Source organism: Lithobates pipiens, unplaced genomic scaffold (genome assembly GCF_037356315.1).
Source record: "Lithobates pipiens isolate NorthernLeopardFrog02 unplaced genomic scaffold, aLitPip1_a1.2 Scaffold_3, whole genome shotgun sequence".
NCBI lineage: Eukaryota > Metazoa > Chordata > Amphibia > Anura > Ranidae > Lithobates > Lithobates pipiens.
Genome location: NW_027507790.1, coordinates 9998716 through 10018226, shown reverse-complemented (window position 1 = coordinate 10018226; position 19511 = coordinate 9998716). Strand labels below are relative to the sequence as shown.

The following is a 19511-nucleotide window of genomic DNA, read 5'->3' as shown; positions in this document are numbered from 1 at the left end:
GTAAATAAAATAATGATATTTAATATGATCTAGTAAATGTATTTAGATCGGCCTGGACTTAAAATGGTGCCTCATATATTTCGAATTACATGTATACATAGTGAGCGTTGTACCACCACAGTAGAATAATATTTTATTTGCCTGTCCGCATTACACTTATCCTTTGTCTTTAAATTACAATAAAAGGCAAAACTTTATTTGGAAAGAGCGGAGCAGGATTCAATTTTATTGCTGCCTGTGTTCACCATCTTCATTTGTCCTGGTGGCCTGCATTACTGAAATTGAAAGAAAATCCCCCATTTTTAGTGCTCACCAGAATGAGCATAGAGACTTTCAATGGGAAAACTAGTTCTGGTAAGCCTGGTAACAACCGTGGATTCCCTCACTGTGGAATGATGTCCTCTCGCTAACTGTTGTGGCTATGGGACAGGAAGTGAGGAAAATCTGACAGGGGTTATAACCCCCTCTTACTCTATCAAAATTGAACAAAAAAGTTTTGCCTTCAGTTATACTTTACTTCTTTCTTACTCACTAGCCTGGAAAAGGCATGTGTATCACAGTGTCTTACTTGCTGCATACTTGTGCCAAGTCTGTGATGAGGAATGCATTGCATTCATAGCTTCTACATTACAGCCAGGCAACTAGTATTTGCAGAAGGTCAGTAAAAGTAGCCTACATATTTTTCTTCTGGACACATTTCCTCTCATTTAGCTTTTACTTGGCTAACACACAAACTCCCACGTACGTAGATGTCAAGGCGGAGAAAGGGGACAGCTGGGGCCTCACACAGAGATAGCAGGAGCAACAGAAGCCCAGTGCTCAGTTCCAGCATGTAGAACAAATGGTTATGGGCAAAGAGGTATGCAGCAAGTGCATTTGGGTCCCGGGGATGCGTGTCAAACTTGTCATTATTTTTTCCTTCCTGAAAAAAAGAAAAAAAAAAAAAATAATATCATAAATGCTAAATTGAATGCGCTTATTATGGTTAGCAATAAAAGATAATGGGCTGGCAAAATCTGGTGTAATACTTTATAAAGCAAAAGACTTCCCTAAATACTGGCTCATATTGGATCACTTATAAATAAATATACAATTTTACCTCAAAAGTCACGGGAGAATAAGCAGGCAGAACAATCATTGAATTGATTGGGGATTTTAGAAAACCCAAGAAATATTGATATTTGTCCCCTGCTGACTAACAACCATCACCACATCCTCTGCTTCACCCTCTCATACTTTTCAAATCCCCTCTATTCTACCTGTCTGCATATCTAAGATGACATATTTGTCTATTGCTCTGCAAAAATCCTCTAATGCCGCATACACACGATCAAACAATCCGGTGGAAAAGTCAGGCAAACTCAAGTCCGCCGGACAATCCGCCCGTGTGTAGCCTCTGGCGGACTTTTTTTTACCCAAAAGTCCGGCGGACTAAGAAAGTATTTTTGCACTTCAATCTGTCCACCGGACTCGCTTTTCGGCGGACAGTACGGCCGTGTGTGTGCTAGTCCGCCGTACTTTTGAAATGAGCGGACTTTTCCCACGCGGAGAAAAGTCCGCTCATTTTGAGCACGTCTCCAGGTAGCCGGGGCCAGCGAAGGAGGCGTCGCTGGCCCCATCACCTGGTATGGACTTAAAGGGGAATCCCTACGCCAAAAAAAAATTGGCGTGGTGGTCCCCCCCTAGGTCCACATCAGACCCTTGTCCGAGCACGCTACCCGACCGGCCAGGAAAGGGGGTGGGGACGAGCGAGCGCGCCCCCCCTCCTGAGCCGTACCAGGCCATGTGCCCTCAACATGGGGGGGTGCCTTGGGGAAGGGGAGGCCGCGCGGCCCCCCCACCCCAAAGCACCTTGTCCTTGTCCCCATGTTGATGAGGACAAGGGTCTCTTCCCGACAACCCTGGCCGTTGGTTGTCGGGGTCTGCGGGCGGGGGGGCTTATCGGAATCCAGGAGCCCCCTTTAATAAGGGGGCCCCCGGATACTGGCTCCCCCACCCTATGTGAATGAGTATGGGGTACAATGTACCCCTACCCATTCACCTGTGGAAAAAAGTAAAAATAAAAAACACAACACACAAGGGTTAAAATAGTTTATTGCACAGCTCCGGGGGTCTTCTGTCCATCTTCGGGGGTCTTCTCGCCGGACTCCTCCGCTATCTTTTGCTAGCTCTTTTACTAGCGGAGGAGCCTGGCTGTCTTCTTCGCCGCCGCCCTCTTCTTCCGACTTCGGGGGTCTTGTCCCCCTCTTTGGTTCTTCTTGCCGGGCCACCGCGCCTTCTTCTAGCTCTTTTACAGGCGGTGGCCCGGTCTTCTGTTCTTCTCTTCAGATGTTGCCTCGTCGCTCTCTCCGCTCACAATGACGGGGACGAGGCAACTTATATAGGGACATAGCCGGATGATGTCCCCGCCCATTATGATGTCACAGTCTCGGCAAGAAGAACTGAAGAGGGGGACAATAAGCCCCCCCGCCCGCAGACCAACAACCAACGGCCAGGGTCCTCATCAAACATGGGGACAATGTGCTTTGGGGTGGGGGGGCCGCGCAGCCCCCCCTTCCCCAAGGCACCCCCCCATGTTGAGGGCACGCGGCCTGGTACGGCTCAGGGGGGGGGGGGCGCTCGCTCGTCCCCACCCCCTTTCCTGGCCGGCCGGGTAGCGTGCTCGGACAAGGGTCTGATGTAGGGATTCCCCTTTAAGTCCATACCAGGTGACGGGGCCAGCGACGCCTCCTTCGCTGGCCCCTGCTACCTGGATACGCGGTCAAAACGAGCGGACTTACCTCCGCGTGTGTGGGCGAGTCCGTTCATTTCAAAAGTACGGCGGATAGTCCGGCGGACTTAGTACGCCATATTAGTCCGCTGAAAAAGTGCCATGTGTGGGTAAGTAGCTCGTTCAGAAAGTCCGGCGGACAGTCCGGCGGGAAGTCCGTCAGACTAAGTCCGCTGGATAGTTGGCTACGTGTGTACGTGGCATAACAGATAAGCTGGCAATAGATGGGTAGAACTTTGATTTTCAAACAAACATTGTTTAAAAAAAAGTCCCTAGTGGATTCCCTGAGGACATGCATGCACACGGAACGTGTTGGGATAGGCCTTTACGTGCCGACGTCATGCCGCCGTTTCCCTGAGCCAGATCAGCAGCCATCAGAGTGAGATGGATTATTTGTTTTATTATATTCCATGTGGTATTTATTTGTAGTGGTCAGTTTTAACTACAATAAACTACTGCACTATATAATCCACTTCTGAGCTCCATGATGTGAGCTTTCTCACTTAGGAGATTGATACTGTTGCCTGGGAATCGGAATGCTGAGGACTGCCTGGGGAAACAGGATTAGCTAATTTTTATATATATATATCTATCTATCTATCTATCTATCTATCTATCTATCTATCTATATATATATCTATATATATATATATCTATATACCGTATATATATATATTTATTCAACCATCTGCTGAGTGCGTAAAAGGAGTTGGAGGTTTTGCACACTACTGGTGACAGAATGGAGTACCTTTTACTCTATTGTATGCACAATATGATGGAGAAGACTGGAGTTTGCACATGTTGATTTGGGGACTATTTATTTGCACTAATAGCACTTTATATGAGATTGAGTTTTATTTGTATATAATTTATTTGGGGAAGCACCCAAGTATATGAATTATTTTTTAATATATTGGTTGCATAATTTATTTTGTGACTATTTTTAGCAATTTATCAGTTACTTACAGTATATTTGTTTTGTTTTGAGTGCTGCACTATCATTCTTAATATAAGGTTTGCCAATCACCTGCTTCTGTTCTAGCTGCTATGTCCAGTTTGAGAACTCACTCACATTATTTTAGCTGGTGTGAGGGGGTTAGCTCGGCAGCGAGTGTTAGAGACCCCCTGGATGGGTTCACCACACAAAATCAGGCACAGAATTCAGCGTTGTAGGTGAATGCCATCTAACGTCTGTGGCTAGCTTAGTTCGGCACTGTAGTAAGGTAAAAGAAGCATGTTATGTTCTTATTTTTCTGGCAATGAGCTGAAGAACCTGTATCATGTCTCACACTGCAGAAAAGACCATGGTTTAAATCCCAAAACAGACACTGAAAAATATCCACAGGTAATTAAAATCTGTCAGTCTTTACATGGGTGTTGTATTCCAGTTTTAAGATAATGATACTTGTTAAAGTGCCTATAGAGTAACCAAAAAACATTAACTTTATTCAGTTAATCATTTCTTAAGAGATACTTACTATAGTTAACCAAGCAATTCAATTTTTACAAGAAATAACTAAATGTTTCTAAACCTGCAGTTTGTTAACACCACAATCCCTGCAATTCAGAGTACAGTTTTGCATGTGCATTTACATGCATTTGTTTGTATTTAACAGAGTTACAATTACATCTGTTTGCAGTGCGTAGCAGTATGTTTCCATACAAAAAAAAAAAATGCAGCATGCTATACTTTATTTAACAACTTAAGGTCCGCCCTATAGCAGTTTAACTGCTACGGGACAGCACCTGTGTGCCACATCACAATACTGCATTCCCACTATAAGTCGCCGATTGCCGCCATTACTAGTATAAAAAATAAAAATAAAATATTCCATGGTTTGTAGACACTAACTTTTACATAAACTAATCTATATAGACATATTGGGATTTTTTTTTTACCAAACATATATAGCAGAATACAAATTGGCCTAAATGTATGTTTTTTTTTTTTTTATTATTGGATATGTTGTATATCAGAAAGTAAAAAATACAGTATTTTTTTTACAAAATGGTCAGTCTCTTTTTTGTTTATAGTGCAAAAATGTAAAAAAATAAAAAAAACGCAGAGGTGATCAAATACCACCAAAAGAAAGCTCTATTTGGGGGGAGAGGACATTTGGGTACAGTGTTGCACGACCACGCAATGGTCAGTTAAAGTAACGCAATGCTGTATCGCAAAAAATTACACATGCTTTTGTACTGCTTTTAAAAACGCATTCGACTTTGTATTGTATAAATGAGCCCGAAAGCTGGGTACACACTGCCAGATTAATTTTTTTATATTTAACCAGCAGGTTGAATGAAAAAAAACCTGACAGATCCTCATATCAACACAGGAGATGCTGGTGCGATGATCTCTCCTGATGTTCTTTTGAATTATGAATTCTGTCCCTACCAGGAATTCACAGACTGGCTTCAAATGTTGAATGAATGCTGGTTTTACAGAATGTCCCTTGTCAGAGGAGGGTCGAGGACCTCTTCCCTACAAACCTGGCACCCTGGGGTGATGACTTACTGGAATGTAAAAGCCCATTGTAACATGTGCCGCCCCCCCCCCCCCCCCATATGAAGATGTATGGTTCTGGAGCAAAAAAAAAAAAAATGTCAACACTCCTACAGTGAAATCAGAAAGTCATCTGCGTGTGCAACAACTGGTACAGTAGATTGAAACAGATGTAAAGGGTGAAAGATCACAATACTTTTGTTTTAAAAATACTTTACTGTGCTGATTAGAGTGAGGGCTTTTCAATTGCTTTAGTTCATTCTCACCATAACCTGTATTTTTATACTGTCTCATTGAGTTCCAAGCCCTACTTGATAGTTTCCATACACTGCAGTGATGATGGCCAAAAAGCTGCATTCTTCCAGTGCAGTGGGTTAATACAACTAATAACTATTATTATCACAGGCTCTCATCAAGACAGTTAACTATGCCAACCCTTTCCACCCAGCTGTTACATTCATAGATGGCGTAATACAGCTTCTGTAAATTAAATATGATCTATGAACGGGTACGTGGAAATATCAGTCATCTGCCTGTCCTCCATTCTTAGATCCTGTTTCTTTTATGGAAACTATAGAATGGCTTCTATAAATGGAGGAGCTGGGTTCTCTCGATGAGAGCTTGTGACGACTCCTTAGTTGTGGAGGGACACAGTTTGAAACATTTGGGTTATACTGCTGTCTAGAGAGAACTGAACACTGTCAAAAAAAAAATTAAATAAATTACTGTATGCCAGCCCAGGTAAAACCCCTCCTACTAGGAGAAAGCAAACTAGTACAGTGAACATGACTAAAAAAAAAAACAGGGGTGGGATCTGTGCCCCTCAGTGGACTAATTTTAAACTGAGTACAAACATCCTAATTTCTCTATCTATTGAGATACACAGAGAGTTGGAAGCCTTTGGGATGCCCAAAAGAAGTACTAACAGAACGAAGGAAGTGTGCATAAAGGTTTCTGATAAATTAGTGTATCCCAGCATTCAGTGGTAAATATACACCTACATTTTAATGTATAACGAAAAAGTGTATTCTGTTGAAGGTTTGAACATTGAAAGCGTTTGTTCTAAAGCAAACTAACCCCCCCCCCCCCCCCCGAAGAAGACCGTGACTGATCAGGTCAAAAACGCGTCAGCCTCTATTTTGACATGGCAATCACTGTAATGTAATGCTATGTATTTACATGTTTGCAATGCTGTCTTCTGGTATATGTAATTTGCCATAGAAAATGACCATAGCTCATTTTTTAATAATTGAATTTCTTAACAAAATACCTTATACATACTTATTGACTACCATATATTTTGCTGCTAGAAAAACCCTTGGGGGAACATTCCCATTCAAATTTAAGTCAGGGTGTGCAGTCCCATATCTCTCACCAATGTGTCTTGTCCATTACAGTGTATCTTATTTAACTTTTAAGGGATTCCTATTAATGTTCTTCACCATCACAGCATAATATTTATATATAGTCTTGGTCAGTAAATTGGTTTTGATTTTCCTTCTTTCAGCAAAATGGTGAGACCAACATCTTGAGTTTGCAAACATTTCCACGCTGAAATTTCTGCTGAGAGCAAAGCAGCAATTTGCAAATATTGTGAGAAGAAATGTTCTTCTCCAAATGCTAGAAGGATGACAAAACACATCCTGGCATGCCAGAAGCCCCCTAAAAGCATTAAAAAATACTTTATGGAATTAAATGAGAACCAGAATGATAATGCGAATAACTTTTCCCTCCAGAGTTCATTCCAGAAGCACTCTTTCTACTGCTTCTGGATCATCACAAAGTGTTTGTTCACCAGCAGCATCTTCAAGTAAGGAATTTTTACAAACCATGGCCTCCCACAAATACACAATGCATTTATTAATAGATAAAATACCTGAAAATTAGGAGAACATGCATCAAGCTCTTCATGGAGCAATATATGCTTCTGGATCAGCATGGTCAATAACTGAAAATGCATATTGGCAGGAAGCTTTAAAATTGAGGAAAAGGGGACACTTACCTGTTCTCATGCATACTTGAAATGCTCTTATACAACATATACAGACCTTGTTATTCCATTTTTAATAAAAAATAAAATTTGAAAAGGCAAGCTTAGATTATTTACTGAATAAGCTGTACTTTTATTTCAAGCATAATACTTTTATAAACACTGCATTTGTAGTGTATACAGTAAAACATACAGTGCCTTGAAAAAGTATTCATACCCTCTTTCTACATTTTCTCATGTTATACCCTAAAACGTAAATGTATTTTATTGGGATTTTATATGATAGACCAAACACAAAAGTGCCACACAATTGTGACATTGAAGGAAAATGATAAATGGTTTTCACATTTTTTCTACAAATAAAGTTCTGAAAAATGTGGCGTGCATTTGTATTCAACCCCCTTTACTCTGATACTCCTAACTAAGTTCTAGTGAAACCAATTGCCCTCAGAAGTCACCCAATTAGTAAATAGAGTCCACCTGTGTGTAATTAAATCTCAGTATAAATACAGCTGTTCTGTGAAGCCCTAGATAACCTTAGTGAACAAACAGCATCATGAGGGTAAAGGAACACACCAGACAGGTCAGGAATAAAGTTGTGGAGAAGATTAAAGCAAGGTTAAGCTCTGTACATCTCACGGAGCACTGTTTAATCCATCAACCGGAAATGGAAAGAGTATGGCCAACTGAAAACATACCAAGACATGGCCGTCCACCTAAACTGACAGGCCGGGGCAAGGAGAGCATTCACCAGAGAAGCAGCCAAGAGGCCCATGTTAACCTTGGATGAGCTAAAGAGATCCACAGCTCAGGTGGGAGAATCTGTCCATTGGACAACTATTAGTCATGCACTCCACAAATCTGACCTTTATGGAAGAGAGGCAAGAAGAAAGTCATTGTTGAAAGAAAGCCATAAGAAGTCTTGTTTGCAGTTTGCGAGAAGCCATGCGGGGGACATAGAAAACGTAGAAGAAGGTGCTCTGGTCAGATGAGACCAAAATTGAACTTTTTGGCCTAAAAAGCAAAATACTATGGTGTCCGTTTATGAAACTGAACAGCGTTCATCCTGAGGATCGCCGCTGATCTCAGTCCATTAATGGTTTATGAAACAGATGATCGGGGGAGAACATGTTCTCTGCCAATGATCTCCGCACATAGAGAAGCGGTGAATGACTCGACACAAACGGCCAGTTTATGAAGCTGCGATTTCAGCACTTCACTGGCGATCTGTGTCAGAGCTGGTGAATCGGGGAGAGAAGAGAGGAACCCGGGGAGAAGGGGGAAGATTTTTGACTTCCTCCTCCCTCGATCAGACCCCCCCCCCCCCCCCAAGATAGTAAACATGTCCCCCTGCCATGTCTAGTGTGTATGTATGTATGATTTTATATATATATATATATATATATATATATATATATATATATATATATATATATTTTGCACATACATATATACACACACACACACACACACACACACACACACAAATGTGGTTAAGGAAAGCTGCACCTCGTCCACAATTAGTGCAAAGCAATCAGGTCTTCCCACTTACCATACATATAAGCAAAAAAGTCCAAAGGATTGCTGCACTTAAAAACTTTGTTTATTCGTTAAAAGATTTGTAAAGTTGCATCTCAGAAAGTTCAAAGTTCAAGAAGATTTCCGTTTCAGGCTCACATGCTCACGCCCTTCCTGAGATCAGAACACATCTAACATTTTGACCACAGACATTGCAATAAGCCTTTATGTGGGTGCGATATACTTTTTCAGAATTTCATTGGATGCATGATAGACATGGAAATGATCCCAGTTTTTTTGGTCCCAGAAAAGTTATCCTGGGGATAAGAGGAGGAAATTGATTGGATCTTAACAATCGATCCCTCAAAGTTCTCCCCTTTCTATATGAGAGTAATGGTGAATTCCAAAATTCTTCTATAGCAGGATAACTTTACCTTAGTAAATTCCAATGTTTCTTAATTATGTTAAACACAGTATGTGACAACGGATAAAATTGTGTAACAAAAAGGTATCCTTTTAGTGTGTTTTTTATTTGGATTAGTTTTATTTAAATGTAAACGTTCCTTTTTTATTGATGCTTCAGGATAATTTCTGTTTATTAGTTTTGTTTCCATTTCCACCACATGCCTACTGGGCACTTAAACACCCTTCCTGCCCAGACCAATTTTCAGCTTTCGGTGCTCTCACACTTTGAATGACAATTACTCAGTCATTCAGCACTGTACACAAATGAATTTTTTGTCCTTTTTTTCCCCACAAATAGAGCTCTCTTTTGGTGGTATTTGATCACCTCTGGGGTTTTTTATTTTTTGCGCTATAAATGAAAAAAAAAAAAAAACGCAGTCTCTTTGTTTCTGTGATAAAATTATGCAAATTATTAATTTTTCTTCATAAATTTTGGTCATAATTTTATACTGCTACATATCTTTGGTAAAAATAACCCAAAATTTGTGGATAATAATATTTGGTCTTTGTGAAAGTTAGAGAGTCTACAAACTGTGGTGCGAATCATACAAAATTGATCACATCTGATGTACTGGTGGTCTATCTAATTTCTTGCGACCCAAACAAGCCAGGAAAGTACAAATACCCCCCAAATGACCCCTTTTTGGAAAGTAGACATTCCACGGTATTTAGTAAGAGGCATAGTGAGGTTTTTGGTGTTGTCATTTTTTCCCACAATTCTTTGCAAAATGAAGATTGTTTTGTTTTTTTGTTTTTTTTTTCCCACAAAATTGTCATTGTAATAGGTTATTTCTCTCACATGGCATGTGTATACCACAAATGACACCCCATATTAAATTCTGCTACTCCTCCCTAGTATTACGATACCACATGTGTTGGACTTTTTCACAGCCTGGCCACTTAGAGACGCCCAACATGCCGGAAGCGCCATCACGCGTTCTAGGAGCATAAATTACACGTCTAAATTGTTGACTACCTATTACACTTTTGAAGGCCCTGGAGCACCAGGACAATGACACGTGACACTGACGTGGTACTGATGGCAGATGGCACTGATACATGGCACGTGACACTGACGACAGATGGCACTAATACGTGGCACTGATGGCACGTGATACTCATGTGGCACTGATGACAGATGGCACTAATACGTGGCACTGATGACACCTGACACTGATGACAGATGGCACTAATACGTGGCACTGATGACACGTGACACTGACAGGTGGCACTGATACGTGGCACTGATGACATGTGACACTGACAGGTGGCACTGGGGATACGTGGCACTAGGGACGGGTGGCACTGGGGACAGATGGCACTGATAGGTGGCACAGGGGACAGATGGCACTGGGGACAGGTGGGCGTGTGTGTGTGTGTGTTTCACTGTGTGTGTGTGTACACTCACTATCAGTCGCTGCAGCTGCAGCCGTTCATCTCTCCCTCCACACACGCTGCCCCTGTGTGAGGAGGGGAGCCGGAGATGAGAGATGATCTCATATGTTTACATATGAGATCACCGCTCATTGGATAACCCGATCGAGTGCTAAATGGCCACTGTGATTGGCCATTTAGCACGATCTGTGACCGACTGTGTCCGGCAAACACAGAACTTCCCCGATGCGTGCACGCGGCGGTGCGCATTAGAGAAGTAAACAGGAGGACATGCAGGGACAGCCTCCCGGCAGATAGCGTCCGCTCTGTAGCCGTCTTTTGGCTGTAGGGCGGGCGCGAAGCGGTTAATCTTTGTTCACGACGTTGCGGATTACTGACTATTCTCTGAACCCGCATTAGTTGGCTTTTAGGAATAGAACAACAGATTGAGGGTGAAAACTGTCAAAATTTAACAACCGGTTTGTGAACTGTACTTTTAACATAAAGATCGCTATCAATTTTCTTCTGGTTGATTTTCAACATGGTGTCCAGAAAGGAAATTTCTGTCCCACTGTACTCCATATTGAATTTCAAACCAGGAAGAAGATATATAGCCAGGCATTAAAATTAAAAATTAAAATTTAATTAGAGATAAATTAATACACTTACCACTAGCTAGACATTTTATAGAGAAGGGGCACACAATTTCCCAGTTAAAATTCATGGTGCTGGAAGGCATTAATAAAAACAGGAGGAGGTGATCGTGAAATAACACTAAGAAAATGTGAGGCTCATTGGATACATTTTCTTAATACTATTACTCCAAAAGGTTTAAATGTAATTTTCTAACACTGTCAACTAGAGGGGATCATTTATAGGACTGGTCTCTCTTGCCACTGAACAACAAACCCCAAACGTTGGATAGACTGACGGGGCATTATGTTTATATGCGATGCTCATCACAGTTCAGTGACCATACATGCAGTACTTACCTGAAGTCTCCTGAGGAAGCCACTGTTTAGCGAAACATGTAGACCAAGAAGTTACTGCTGTTTACTCAATATATGGTCATTGTATGATGACATCCTGTTGGTTTTATATATTTTGTATTAATAAATTTGATATATCCATTTGTAATTTTTTGTGGCACCTTAAATGTCCAGTTTCTCCTTTCCTACCATATGCATGTATATATAGGAATGTGGTGCCTTTGATTATCCAACTTCCAGCAAATCATAATATTCAGTGTCACTTACAACTCAATTTCCTACGCTCCTCTTCCTCTTTCTGTTGGGGTACCCCAAGGCTCCGTCCTTGTGCCCCTCCTATTCTCTCTCTATACCTCTTCCCTGGGCCAGTTGGTAACCTCCCATGGCTTCCAACACCACCTCTACACTGTCAACACCCAGATCCATCCTTCCACTCCTCAACACACCCCCTCAATCTCCTCACGGATCTCAAACTTCCGGAACGACATATCGGTATGGCTGTCACACCACTTTCTCAAAACTCAATCTTTCTAAAACTGAGTTTGTTATATTTCCCCCTTCCCAGTCCTGCCCCCAAATATGACTTTACCATTAAGATCAACAGCACAATCATTGGACCCTCCACACATGCCAAGGTGCTGGGTGTAATTCTCGACTCTGACCTTTCCTTCAGCCCCCACATCCAATTACTGGCTAAATCTTGCCGCCTTCACCTCCGCAACATCTCCAGGCTTTGACCCTTCCTGACTAAGGACACCACAAAGCAACTTATTTTCTCCTTTGTTATTTCCCGCCTTGACTACTGCAACTCCCTCCTTAATGGCCTACTCTTACGCAGGCTATCCCCCTTCAGTCTATTATGAATGCTGCTGCTAGACTAATACACCTCACCGTGACTGCTGCCCCTCTCTGCCAATCCCTTCACCGGCTTCCCCTACTCCTCCGTATAAAATTCAAAATGCTAACCACAACATACAAGATAGAAAAAAGGATTTACAAGGGGCAGAAGAAAGGGACCCGAGTGGTCTGGAAAAAAGGATTCTTCAGCAAGGAAAACCCAGGTATTAGAATAGTTTAAACAGAATTCTCTCTTTATTTGTAAACAATTCCACCCACAGTAAAAGTATAGTATCAAATACCTCCACCAAAGTATTAAATAAATAACAAATTACACTAATTACAGACACTCACCACACACACACACACCATACACTCAAACTCCCTAAGGTAGCCGGCCACCCATTGAGATAAAAAAAGTCCTAATATTACTTAGAAATTATAAAAAGTAAAGCGTCAAAAAATTAAGAGTTTATCCTCAAATTTAGGTAGCGGTCTCTATTAAAAAAAGCTCTGAAGAAAATCGTCTGCTGATTGAAACACGTCAGCTAGACGCCCCTGTACCTACAACACCCACCAGGAACCTGGTCTTCCTTTCCTTCCCTCCTCCTCCTCCTCCCTACACCTGCCCGGTGAACGGATGAAATTTTAGGGACACTGTGGACTTTCGGGACCTATATTCATTATAGCCATATGAGCCTTGCATGGATTTTAACAAGATTTTCATAAATCCGGTGAGCGGCACACAGCCAATGTGAGACAAGCTTCCACCGGGAGCCTAATCACACGCTCGCAGCGCTGAATGGCTGATGTGCCTGGCGTGTCTGCGGGAAGTGTGCACAGAGCAGGCTGTGTTAGGCTTGGTGAAGACTGGGCACTGCTCTGACTGAATCATCCGGCTTGGAAACTTGCCATTACATGGCACAACTCATGAAACTATGCCCCATTTTGGAATTCTCTGGGATACTTCTCTACAACTGAAGCCTTCATAACCTACCAGTATCTCTAAGCCAGCAAATTAGGTAAGCTCATAACAATGTGCACGGATAGCTCGTTGCACCAGTGAAGTGAGTGTATGATTATCCTTTTCCTAGAGCGTTTAATTTCATGTTGAAAATACTGGTGCTATTGTGAGACATTCCCGACTTTCTACAAACTTTTTATAGTGTTACAATTAAGAGAATGCTTAATCTAACCTGCAAGGATCTATTCCGAATATATCTCCAGCCATCCCTTCCACCTGAGTGTTCCGCTTCTCTTCACGGCATACTGGCAGGAACTATTTTTTAATAGGGACCGCTACCTAAATCTGAGGATAAACTCTTAATTTTTTTGGCACTTTACTTTTTATAATTGCTAGTATTAGAATTATTTTTGCTCTCAATGGGTGGCCGGCTACCTTAGGGAGTTTGAGTGTATGAGGGGCGAGTGTCTAATTAGTGTAACTTGTTATTTATTTAATATTTTGGTTGAGGTATTTGATACTATACTTTTACTGTGGGTGGAACTGTTTACAATTAAATAATTATATTTAAAACTATTCTAATACCTGGGTGGCTGAAGAATCAATTTTTCCAGACCCCTCAAGTCCCTTTCTTCTGCCCGCTATCATCTCTATGACCCTCAGAGGCCTGACGCAACATTATGACATCATGTCTTATTGATCCCACATCTCTCTATAAAGAGGACCCGTCACGCACTATTCCTATTACAAGGGATGTTTACATTCCTTGTAACAGTAATAAAAGTAAATAAAACATTTTTTTTTTTAAGCGCCCCCATCCTAGAGCAGAGAAGTGAATGCATACGTAATTCCCACCCACATATGTAAAGGGCGTTCAAATCACACATGTGAGGTATCGTCGCGTCTGTTAGAGTAAGGGCAAGAATTCTAGCTCAAGACCTCCTCTGTAACTCTAAAAAAGGTAACCTGTAAAAATGTTTAAAGCGTCACCTAAGTTTGGTGCCATTCCACGAGTGTGCGCAATTTTAAAGCGTGACATGTTAGGCATCTATTTACTCAGCATAAAATCATCTTTCACTTATACAAAAGAATTGGGCTAACTTTACGGTTTTGTTTATTTTTTTTAATTCACGAAACGTTTTTGGGAGACATAAAAAGTTGCGACGACCACCATTTCCTAGGGTCTCTGGTAAAAAAATAAAAAATGTATGTATGTATGTATGTATGTATGTATGTATGTATGTATGTATGTATGTATGTATGTATGTATATATATAAAATGTTTGGGGGTTACGAGTAATATTGTAGGAAAAAAAAAAAAGGTGAATTTTTACATGTAGGAGCCAAGTCCAAGAATGGGGAAGTGGTTAAAAATATTCAACGTTCATTTTGCAAAATTTGCTTGCACATCAAAATGCAATACATGTTTATATTGTCTTCACTAGATTTTGCCAGAAAAACAGACACTGCAGCCATACATTATGAACATTTGCATACCATTAGTTCCCCAATTCATGGATTCTCTCAACAAAAAAAAAAAAAAAAAAAAAAAAACTTTATTTGCCACTGACCGACAGACAATGGATTTTACCACTCTCCCACATCAATATCATTCTAACCTGGAGGTAGATGGCAGCTTCTTGATACCGAGTCTCCCAGCTCAAGTCTAACTCCTGCAATGCTGGTATTTCGTCCATGGTGATAGTGTGGCTTTCATACTCATCTCGAGCTGCAAGTAAAATTTAAGAGAATATTATGCACTCAACAAGAAGCTATGCGCAGCAGTTTACTAATGAATGCAAGCAGTTTTGTTACTCATTAACAGAACAGCCATCAAAAATAGAAAAGTTCACAAAATGAGAACATTCATATTGTTATTTTTGTTTGTTAGGTTTTTTTTTCAAACTAGATGTCCTTATAGAATTATAATTCATCCATATAAAAGTAGCAAATGTACTGTATGCAAATTCATTGAAGTGTCAAATACAAAAACAGATAAATCATAATTTCACTATGACATATCAAAATGTATTCTTTTAAACAGAAATATGCAGCCTTAAATCAGTAAAAGACATAAAATCCCGACTATACCACAACGCACGTTAACCCACAACTGTGCATTGTGCTGCACCACATCAGAAAAAGTGCTACATCTCCACTTTGTTGTCCATTCTGGTGCGTTGAATAGGCTGCATTAATGCAATGTTCCAGAACTAAAAAGTGTAAAATGGCACTTAGCTCTGGTTTATACCAATGTGGTTTTGAAGTTGTGGTACTGTTTTGCATATAGATCACCCTAGCTCTGCTCATGTAGCCTCTTTACAGCCACTTCCTGTCTACATGCACATCAGTGATCAGACCAAACATCAACAGTAGATCATATTTGTTTAATGTGTGTCCATATGACAGAATGACAGCACAGAAGCACAGTTGGGAGGCAAGGAGAGAGTCCTCCATAACAAGAAGTGCCTGCAAGAGGCCCTTATGGCAAAATCACCAGGTGCTATTTACTAAGTGGTTTTCGACTATTTTAAATTTCTTCTTTAAGGATATGCTCGCTTTGGATCTGTGCTGGTTACGAAGTGACATTCTAACCCTCAGAGCATTGGTGCTATTGGAGTGTTTGGGAGACTAATATAACCATAAGCTCGTGACCACTCTAGAATTTGAGGGTCACAAGAGCCACAAGGCTTTAGTTGATTACCTTGGTGGCGAGTGCTGCTGTTCATCACTTTTGGAAGTTGCTGTCAGGGCTGGACTCAGCCCTTCCTTCTCTGAGCTGGCCACTTAGGTGTCGGCTAATTGCCAGCTCCTGTGTCTCCAGTGACTCCCCAGTTGATGATATCCTGCTCATCATTCCAGCCTACTTAAGCCGTCCAGCTCAGATGATCTCTGCTTTTGCCTTGGTCACATCTCTAGAGACGCTCTCCTGTGTTCCTGTTCAAGACCTGCTTGGTTAACATTCCTTCTGGCTCCAGATCCTGCTTGCTGTACTACATCTCTGGCTCCCTGTTTTGGCTTGTCTGACTATCCCTTCCAATTCCTGAACTCTGGCTATGTTTTGACTACATTTACTCTGTTTACCTTTTTTTAAATTATTAACCACTTGCCGACCGCCGCACGACGATATACGTCGGCAGAATGGCACGGGCAGGCATATGGGCGTATATATAAGTCCCTGCCTGCCCGCGGGTGGGGGGCCCGATCGGGCCCCCCCCGGTGCCTGCGGCGGTCGGCATTCCTTCGAGAGCGATCCGGGATGAGGGGGCGGCCATTCATTCATGGCCACCCCCTCGCGATCGCTCTCGACGAATGGAAATCCCCCGTGACATCACTTCCTCTCCTGTAATGTAAACACAGGAGAGGAAGTGATGTATTCTCTCCTCCGTGTCGGTATTTTTCGTTCCGACACGGAGGAGAGCGGATCAGTGAGTTGCACCAACACTCTACACACACAGTAGAACATGCCAGGCACACTCACACCCCCCCTTTACCCCCCGATCACCCCCCCAATTACCCCTGCCCCCCAGTCACAGTGACACCAATGTCATTTTTTTTTTTTTTTTTTGCATTGGTGTCATTTGTGACTGTAATAACTGTTAGGGCAGTTAGAGTTAGCCCCCTTTAGTTCTAATGTACCCCCCTAACCCCCCCAATAAAGGTTTAACCCCGTGATCACCCCCCGTCGCCAGTGTCACTAAGGCTGGGTTCACATTGCAGCGGTTTATGAGAACGAATGTGATTCGCACCGCACTGCAGTGCAAATCACATCCGATCTCTGTGCGATTCGAGTTCAGCCATTCGCCGCACCCGCCACACCCGCCGCACCCGCCGCAAATTCGCACGGGACCCTTTTTTTGGCCCGCAGCAGAATCGGATCGCATGGGTGTTCACACCATGCGATCCGAGTTTGCAGATCGCACTGCGATATGCGAACTGATCTGGGGGTGTCAGTAACATTTCACTGACACTCCCAGCAGTTCGCATAGGGCAGTGTGAACTGCCGCCGGGAGGCATGCGATGCGGGAACCCGCCGCGGATTCGCGGCGTTTCCGCATCGCTCCAGTGTGAACCCAGCCTAATAAGCGATCATTTTTCTGATCGCCGTATTAGTGTCACAGGTGACGCTAGTTAGGCAGGTAGGTATTTAGGTTCGCCGCAGCTTTTTATAGCGCCAGGGACCCCCATATACTACCGCATAAAGCCCCCTGATTGCCCCCTAGTTAACCCTTTCACCTGTGATCACCATATAACTGTTACAGGTGACGCTGGTTGGTTAGTTATTTTTTTATAGTTTCAGGGCACCCGCCATTTATTACCTAATAAAGGTTTAACCCCCTGATCACCCGGCGGGTGTCATTTGTGACTAATAACTGTTAGGGCAGTTAGGGTTAGCCCCCTTTAGTTCTAAGGTACCCCCCTAACCCCCCCAATAAAGGTTTAACCCCGTGATCACCCCCCGTCGCCAGTGTCACTAAGGCTGGGTTCACATTGCAGCGGTTTGAGAACGGATGTGATTCGCACCGCACTGCAGTGCAAATCACATCCGATCTCTGTGCGATTCGAGTTCAGCCATTCGCCGCACCCGCCACACCCGCCGCACCCACCGCAAATTCGCACGGGACCTTTTTTTGGCCCGCAGCAGAATCGGATCGCATGGGTGTTCACACCATGCGATCCGAGTTTGCAGATCGCACTGCGATATGCGAACTGATCTGGGGGTGTCAGTAACATTTCACTGACACTCCCAGCAGTTCACATAGGGCAGTGTGAACTGCCGCCGGGAGGCATGCGATGCGGGAACCCGCCGCGCATTCGTGGCGTTCCCGCATCACTCCAGTGTGAACCCAGCCTAATAAGCGATCATTTTTCTGATCGCTGTATTAGTGTCACAGGTGACGCTGGTTAGGCAGGTAGGTATTTAGGTTCGCCGCAGCTTTTTATAGCGCCAGGGACCCCCATATACTACCGCATAAAGCCCCCTGATTGCCCCCTAGTTAACCCTTTCACCAGTGATCACCATATAACTGTTACAGGTGACGCTGGTTGGTTAGTTATTTTTTTATAGTTTCAGGGCACCCGCCATTTATTACCTAGTCTCACTAGTGTACCCCTAAATTTAGGGGTGTCTACTTTCCAAAATGGGGTCATTTGGGGGGGGTTTGTGCCATCTTGGCATTTTATGGCCTTCAAAACTGTAACACCCTTAGAAAGCCTGAAGGCGGTGCTTGGTTTTCGGGGCCCCGTACGCGGCTAGGCTCCCAAAAAGTCCCACATATGTGGTATCCCCGTACTCAGGAGAAGCAGCAGAATTTATTTTGGGGTGTCATTTCACATACGCCCATAGCATGTGTGAGCAATATATCATTTAGTGACAACTTTGTGTAAAAAAAAAAAAAAAATTTTTTTTTTGTCATTATTCAATCGCTTGAGGCAAAAAAATAAAATATTCAATGGGCTCAACATGCCTCTTATCAATTTCCTTAGGGGGTCTACTTTCCAAAATGGGGTCATTTGGGGGGGGTTTTGTACTGCCCTGCCATTTTAGCACCTCAAGAAATGAGATAGGCAGTCGTAAACTAAAAGCTGCGTAAATTCCAGAAAACGTACCTTAGTTTGTAGATGTGACAACTTTTGCGCAAACCAATAAATATACAATTATTGACTTTTTTTTTACCAAAGACATGTGGCTGAATACATTTTGGCCTAAATGTATGACTAAAATTGAGTTTATTGGATTTTTCTAATAACAAAAAGTAGAAAATATCATTTTTTTTCAAAATTTGCGGTCTTTTTATGTTTATATCGCAAAAAATAAAAATCGCAGAGGCAATCAAATACCATCAAAAGAAAGCTCTATCTGTGGGAAGAAAAGGACGCAAATTTTGTTTGGGTACAACATTGCATGACCGCGCAATTACCAGTTAAAGCAGCGCAGTGCCAAAGTGTAAAAAGACCTCTGGTCATTTACCAGCAAAATGGTCCGGTCTGAAAGTGGTTAAACAAGTGAGCTTTAACTGTACTTCTGTCTCAGTCTGATACATGGTTTCTGACAGTTACCCTGCCAGGGTCTAGAAAGAGATTTTGACCCAGAATTTTCA

At 42.4% G+C, this 19511-nt stretch overlaps 1 protein-coding gene across 5 annotated transcripts in view; it reads right to left on the bottom strand.

Moving 5' to 3' along the window:
• Positions 1 to 19511, bottom strand: part of TPCN1 (two pore segment channel 1) — a 186044-nt gene that overhangs the window by 143200 nt on the left and 23333 nt on the right. For all 5 annotated transcript variants that reach the window (XM_077461259.1, XM_077461260.1, XM_077461256.1 and 2 more), the window contains 2 exons: positions 15030 to 15139; positions 746 to 922 (listed from right to left, as the gene is read on the bottom strand). In XM_077461259.1, the coding sequence (XP_077317385.1) occupies positions 746 to 922; positions 15030 to 15139 (287 nt within the window). The remainder of the gene's footprint in view (positions 1 to 745; positions 923 to 15029; positions 15140 to 19511) is intronic.